This window comes from Belonocnema kinseyi, chromosome 7 (assembly GCF_010883055.1).
Source record: "Belonocnema kinseyi isolate 2016_QV_RU_SX_M_011 chromosome 7, B_treatae_v1, whole genome shotgun sequence".
NCBI classification, from domain to species: domain Eukaryota; kingdom Metazoa; phylum Arthropoda; class Insecta; order Hymenoptera; family Cynipidae; genus Belonocnema; species Belonocnema kinseyi.
In genome coordinates this window covers 94,981,062-94,989,154 of record NC_046663.1, presented here as the reverse complement: position 1 = coordinate 94,989,154, position 8,093 = coordinate 94,981,062, and the positions used below count along the sequence as shown (strand labels likewise).

Below are 8,093 nucleotides of genomic sequence, written 5' to 3'. Positions count from 1 at the left end.
AGCAACCCATCTAGATGATATGTACTCGCCTAAGCATAAGAAAAAGAAAATTACACTATAATTCAGCAAAAATATATTATTTAATAACATTTCTAGAATTTTACAACATAAAAGCCCTGGTAAATCCATAGCTTTTAAACTGCAGTTAATATGAAGTCATTACATTATTTGAATTTTTGACTTATTAAATTGTAAATGAAGATAATAATTTGAAAAGGAATGTTGAAAATTATGATGAAAAATATAATAATTTACCATTCATTCATTCATCCTGTTTACGTATTTTTTATGTCACGACTTTGTCATATCAATGTGAAAGTTTATTAATATACGTCAATTTGACATCTTATAAAATTTGCTTCTTTCTAAATTTTTTCTTGCATGCAAATGCTTCATCTGTTATTTTCAAGTTCCTAATTTTTTTCCTTAAATTACAATGATTAAATTTAAAACATTGATTATAATTTAATTTTAGTTTAATTTTTAACGCTTCAAGTTTGAATTCATTAATTTGGAAAGTTCAAATCAAAAATCATATAATCATGAATTTATTTAGAATAAGTAAATTTTCAACGTTTGCAGTTATTCAATTCTTCAATTTCCAACGTTGACAATGACAGTGATCTTTTTTGTACAGAAATCTATGTTTTTTGTTTGTTTTTAAATTTAAATGTATATTTTTAATTCTTCGTAATTGTAGAATATCATATTGAAAGACTTGGTAGTTGCATACGTTTAAATTAAGAGAATTTTTAATCAAACAATGTTGAATTAAATGCTTCCAAAACAAATTCAAAACGATGAAAAATGAAGACAATAATTTCTCAAATGCAAGCCTTAAAAATACAAAAATTTTCTTTGGATTTTCATTGAACTAAACAATTTCAAGTTTAAAAGTTAAAAATTGTGTTATTACTAATTCAAATAGATAAAAAGTAAACTAGCTGAAATTCATATTTCAGTAATTAAATAATTTCTTCAATTTTGAGTGATTAAAATTTAAGTGTTCTGAATTTTCATGTTCAACCCCGAATTTTCAATGCTTCTCCTGTATACATTCCATTTTTTGATTAAAATTAAAATACTTGAATTTCGAAGAATATAATTACCAATTTAAACTATTTAAACTTTTAAAAATTTTAAACAATTTATATTTACTTAAAATAATTGAAATTTGAAAGGGTTTGAGAGTAAGAAAGGTTGAACGTAATACAAGCCTTGGTGACTAAATTTGTTTCAGTTTTAAATGAAGTTCGGATTCTTTGGATTTCAAACGTTTCATATGATAATTTTTATCATTTTTAATGCTTCTCATTTAAATTACACAAATTAAAGCTTTTAAAGGTTTAAATTGGAAAAAATATTCATGTTTAATGGTGTTTTACACTGAATTTATTTTTTGACAGTTCAATTTGTAATTTGTAATCATACAAGTAATAAAAAAAGTAGGGGGGGGGGGGAAATAAAGTAAAAAATGACATTAATTAGTGGATTCCGTGTTTATTGTATCCGAAGTTGCACACAAATTTGTGACCACTTATAAAATAAACATCTTCGAATACATTATTCCATTATATTCTCACATGAAACGATAGATGACAATAAATTAGGAACATGAATATTGAATAAATAATTAATCTGCCTAGTTACATGGGGCAGATAAATTAACATTTATCACAAAAAGTTTGCTAGTATATGATACAATACGAATATGCGTCGTAATTAAAGGCTCTGTCTTCTTTTTTATATAACAATAAGATAAATACTTGATTGGCATATCCATAATCCATATATACTCTTATTTTACAAAATGTAAACATTTCTTTAACATTTGCACGAGCATCGTTCTCCAAAAATGTGAAAGTCTTAAGTTTTCTCCACAAATAAATATCATCATGCAGAGAACTCCAGAGTAATGATACATTAATTACTGGGTTTTTATAGAATAAATAAAATTTCTATTATCATATCCAGCTAAGAACCTCGAGAAAAAAAGCTATTGAATTATTTATTAAGATAAAATACGAAGAAGCACTGCTTCCATAACATTTGATAATACTTTAAAATTTTTTAAAGAAAATTCTTTAGTTTAATTCAATCTAATACAAATTCGAATTACTTCTTTCCTCGAGATAATAAATTATTATAATTAAAAATTTCGCTAATACATTTAATCTTGATCACGATGGCTTTTCGCGAATTTAATCTCTCGGCGCAGTATCTACACTTAATAAATAATGATAGAGCGCGATCTTGATACGCGACAAATTTATCATAATTATTGACAAAGTATGCTTACGCAAATTTGCCTAATGTAATATAAATAGCATGGATGATATAAATGATTTAAAAAATCTCATCGATTGCAAAAGAGGCGCCATCGCGATCGAAATGCCACCAGACCATTACTATTTAAAATAATATAATTTCATCAGTTAGACTAATTCGATTGATTCGATGAATTAATAAATTAAATAAATACCTAACTAAAATTGCAATGCGTTTACGACACCTTGACCGGAAATACTGTTTTGACATACGCCAGGAAAAAAATATTTCCATTTCATTTTTCGAAAGTCTAAGTATTTAAAAATAGTTCTCCTTTCATTTAAGTACTTAGGCCTTAAACGTACCCGATTTCACAAATAGCACACTATTGGTGGTAATATTTTTTCCAGATTTGCGCATTAAAGAGAATAATGCTTCAGGTAAAGAACACAGTGAGTTGCGAATGTCTTGACTGGTTTGTAGATTCTACATCAAATTTCATTCCTGGCGGTAAGTGTCGATTTCACATTTATAATTAATTCTTTAATCCTCGATTCATAACTTCAAATAAAATTTAGTGTAGAGCTTAGTTTCGGACGGCAGAAAATCCGCTAATACTGTTCAGGCGATGAGGATTGAGAACCTCTCATGACTTTTTACCTTCATTGCTCTTTTGTTAGTAAATTTTAACTTAGAAGAACGGAGGATCTTTCATTTCATTGCCGGGGCGATCATTCGCGTCTTTCTGTGACTGAAATAAAAGAAAAAATTAAATTTCACATTTTAAATTTAAAAAAAATTAATTATGATTTATGTACATTGAATTTCTATTACAAATTCAATTTAAAATAACAACAGAGCTTTTGTTGCAAAAATGAAATAAAATAAAATTTAAGGATGGTTTTATGTGCACTAAGGTAGTCGAAAAATGCATTGGAAATTTTTTTTGGATTTTCATGCATATCCCCCCCCCCCCCCATATTTCTCTGAATGAAAAAAAATGCATTCAATATTAAGTTATCGAATTGACCATCTACATTTCTCTTTAAAACCAGCCATAGAATACGAATCAAATTTGAATTTTATATTTATATTATATGTATATATTTATATTATATGTATATATGTATTATATGTAGAAAATTTGAAAAATATTCCAAATATTGGGATCTATATCATAAAAAGAGATTGATTAAAAAATGATTCACTCTGATGTTTTTCATGATTTGTTTATAAATAAAATTCAAAACAAAGTAAATCTTTTCAGAAAGACGCACAATTCTAGCATTACTATAGAAGATAGTTATAAACAATTATAATTTGTTTAAACAATTATTTTTATTAATCTTAATTAATTTTCATCTAGCTCTAAGGCAAAAGTGGAAAAAAGTTGAAAATCTCACAAAAAACCGTAACTGTGTGGCATCATTCTAAATAATATTGTTATAAATAATAATACATTATTTAAAGAATTATTTTGGCAGCCTTAATTGATCATTGCCCCACTTTTACTGAAAAGTATGAAGCAAGTTGAAACATTCAGAAAGAAACTGCGAGTTTCTAACTCTGTTCACTCTATAAGAATTTATTTAAATATCTGGTTATCAGTAGAAAGTAATATTTTCCATATGAGAAACAAATTCTTAAAAGAAATATACAAAGAAATAATAATTGACGCCAAAAACTGGAAAAACCAATTTTTTCATTTATGGTTTTTGTGGGCCTCTATAAAAGACTTATGGGGGTGAAATCCAAAAAGCAATTTTTGATTCGTAATCTATGGCTAATTATGGACAGAAACGTTGAGGGTCGACACGAAACACCAAATATTCACAATTCTGAATAGACCAGGACCTCTAAATATATTTTTTTGTTTAACGTGTTTATTAATTTGTGTATTTAAACAAATTGGGGGAAGGGGTATACGTACAAATTCGTAGAAAAAATTTGGACCACCCTAATGTACATGTGTGCTATAAACAGACGACAGTAAATAACAGAGAAGAAATTAATAAACGCATTTTTTGATCATCGTACGATGCAATCTGAACTTGAGCATGTAGATGGGAAACGTGAAATCACTCTGTATAATTATGTCATCGCAGATCACTTCCTCTAATTATTAAACTTTGTTAAATTAATTTTTTTACGAAGCGATACGCTAATAATGATGATTATGAATCAATAATGAGCGAACTTTGTCATTTAGGACACATGCCATGAACATGTGGATCTTTCTCAATTTATCATGTTTGGAATATATCATCAGTTGTGTGAATTTTCGTTAATGAGTGTAAATTATGATTTGAAAAATAATTTACTATCACAGTGCTATCGCTCTTTTAAAATGAGCTGTTAAAATTGAACAATTTCAAGAAATTCGTACCTTTTTACGTCTCTTTGTTCAATTTTTGTGAGTCAAAAAATAATTTTATATCCAGTGAGGTTTTCCGAATACCCCAATAACCTTTAATTTTTTAAAAAAGGTAAGAAATCAAATATTTTTGAGAAATAAAATAAATTTCATAATTAAAATTGTAATTAGAAAATGATATGAGTTTGATAGTGTTGTAAAGTTTGGAAAACATAAATGTCAATAAAATTTGATGTAGAAGCCATTTTACATAATCATTTAAAAATTAAAAAAGATTGAATATTTTATAAACTTACCCAAGATGCAGGGATCATTCCTCTTCTTTCATCATCGATCAATTCTGCATCTTGCGAAATATTTTGAAAGAATCGTCGAAGGTTTTGTATGTTATTTCCTGCACTTGATCGTCGTTTACGGCCTCTGAAATCAGAAAAAAGCATAAAATTAATAGTTATAATAAATTTGAAAATTCCTTTGTCATAATTAAGTATAAGAAAACAATAGCCTACATTCAGTCTTTCATTTTTGTAAAAAGAACATCTGAATTATAGAATAGAAATAATTGAAGTATTCTATTTGAAATTTTTTAACCTAACATAATCTGCATCAGTCAAGAGTAAGGTATTTACCTACGACCAGGAAACGCAAATATCTGCTTTGCATTCTTATTTCATTGAACCATTTATATTTTAGACGAGTCAGTACGCCTGCAGTAATAGGTTCGAGCCTCGAAAATTTCCGGGTTTAAAAAATAAATAAACGAAAGAAAAGGATAAGTCTTAAAATTTGTCAACGATTCTAATGTATTAGGCCCATTTTCATAAATATCGCCCACGTGAGACTAAAATGCGAATTCTCCTGGCGCCAATGACTTGCTTGTACTCCTCGTAAATCGAAATATTTATACATTTGTATCACCTTAATGGAAAGCGTCTACGTAATAATTGATTACATCAATGAAATCAAGTTCCGGGTCCTTTTATTTTAAGAAACTCCTTATGATTGTCAATTCTCAAATCTGGTGGGATAAACTCTCTTGAAAAATCAGGTATACGGAAGAGATAAGTGAGTAAGATAGTCACGTAACTGGTCCAATGAAACGTGCAAATGCTGTAGGGAAATTTAATTAACCAATCGGTAAAAGTCACTGAATTTTAAGCAACTGTGATTCATCCCATTGATCGATTAGTCGTGACCGCGTTTCGAAGCTTGCCTTGGCGTAAGGTCAGTTTCGCATAAATCTTCTTGAAGGAAATAGTTATCTTGAATTCTTCTACCAAATAAAGATAAACAAATATTTAGCTATTTTTCCTATTTGAAACTATAAATAGTTTTGAAATGTGCAAGAGTAAAATTTCTTTGAATTCTGCTTTTCTACATTTCCACGTTGAAACAACTCGAATTTTTTCTCCTTTACTTCCATACATTTTCCCAGGTATGAAAATAACGAAGATCATCTCAAAAGTTTTGCAAACCCGGATGAGTCTCCTGATTTTCTAAAAGATTCATTCATCTCACAAAATTGAAACATATTGAGATTCGAAGGAGAAAATGTAAGTCTTGTTATTTTTGCCAATCTAATCGGTAAAACTATTTTTCGCAGTGTATACGCCTCATCAGTGCTTTAGTGATCGAATAAGGAATTTCCCGAGTACATTCAGGATCTCTTCAGCTATCGTAAACAAATTTCCGTTGCAGTAGTATACGACACTGAATAGAATAGAATTTAGAAAGAGAAATTTATTCCTAGGACATTCTCGCGTACTCATAAACTAGTTAGGAGCTCTATTACCGTTTTCCATTGCAAGTCTCCTCTTATTTCTGCGTGACAAGTGCCTCTATCATTTTGCTAACCTTTTCTAAAAAGTTTCTTCACAATAAAATAAAATAAATTATGATAAAGTACATCAATGTGAAAATTAAAAAAAAATGTACTAATCAAACATTTGTCCGAGATTAACTAAATATTTTGTCGTCCATATATCAAGTATGGTAAAGATAAAGGTGTCCTTATTGGCAAAGAAAATGATTTTTCCTTCTGGTTGACCCTGTTGAAAATTCCTATGTAGAATCCTGTATAGAATCCTACGTAGGAACTTAGCAAGAACCTTTACATTATCCGATGAGGGTTCCTGTGTGGGTTCTGACGTATGAGTCCTTCAAGCAAAAGTGACAAGGATCTTATGTAGGTTCTTTTACAGTTTCCTGGTCATGGTGAAATGGCTGTCAGAGGATCTTACCCAGGCACCCAGGTCACACACACGCGCGGTGCGTATGCGATGCGTATGTGTGCTACAAGTTCGTCGGATGACTGGTTAAAAATTTTATGATACCTACATTGATTAGTCTCGATGGCTGCGCGTGTTTACGCACTTTTGGTTATGTTTAGAAACTGTAGAGTCAGCAGTTCGAGGGTTCAAATCCTCAGAGTTGTGCAAATGTATAAATAAATATAAATTAAATCATACAAATAAAATTGTTTCCTGGGCAGGAACCTTTGTCATATTCTGTCCAATTTTATATATACATGAAAATTATTCCTGTATGAGTTCCCGTATAAAGAACCTTTAAAGCACCATTTGTAAGATCCCACGTCAGCAATTTCATGATGACCAGGAAACTATACAGGAACCTAAATAAGTAATTTTTCCTTGAAGGAGTCATACATCAGAACCCACATAGGAATCCTAATAGGATCATGCACAGGTTCTTGCAAAGTTCCTATGTAGGATTCTATATAGAAATTTTCAACAGGGGATTTGTAAGACGACAAGTGCGATAGAACTGATTCTGTTCTCTCACCTGACTGACTTTTCTCTATTGTTAGAACAATACGAATGTTCTAATTGTAATATTAGTATCTGGGAGGTGCAATAAGGTATTGTTATAATAAAATCGAATACAGTGAATGATCTATTGTTATAACAATGTCAAAGACACTGCGTGAAATATTGTTATAGCGACTGGCAGTGGAATTAAATAACATATTGTTAGAGTAATCTGAAAGACACTGAATGGTAAATTGCCACACAAATATCTGAGACAATATGACATGAAAATAGTTGTTTTATGTCTTGTCTCAAAACCAGATGTATCTGATAATCAGATAGGAAAGACAATGCATCTCTGAAACTATAGTCTTTTATGCGATAAACAAAACATATCAAATGTATTTAAAATGAATATTTATCTCAATCAGATATGAATGAAATTGTTATAACAATTAATATTTCAACAATGTTGCTCAAGACGAACTTCAGATTCAGGAGTAAAATCCGGCACGTGAACGAACATTGTGTTTACTGCGGCATAAAGTTACATAATAACTGTCTTAAACAAGAGAAAAATCTACGAGGGTAGTTCAATAAGTCCTTAGAATGACCAACAGATTGCGCGCGAATCGCTCCAAATCATCTGTTTTCAGTCAGCACCACTCCCGACTAGATATATG

General features: G+C 29.7%; 1 protein-coding gene across 1 annotated transcript in view; it reads right to left on the bottom strand.

Moving 5' to 3' along the window:
• Positions 1–1,480: 1,480 nt before the first annotated feature.
• The window catches only part of LOC117176796, an 11,980-nt gene continuing 5,367 nt past the window's right edge, over positions 1,481–8,093 (bottom strand). Inside the window, exons 3-4 of the mRNA XM_033367106.1 lie at positions 4,939–5,062; positions 1,481–3,019 (exon numbers count right to left, since the gene is read on the bottom strand). Coding sequence (XP_033222997.1) covers positions 2,960–3,019; positions 4,939–5,062 — 184 coding nt within the window. The 3' untranslated portion in view covers positions 1,481–2,959. The remainder of the gene's footprint in view (positions 3,020–4,938; positions 5,063–8,093) is intronic.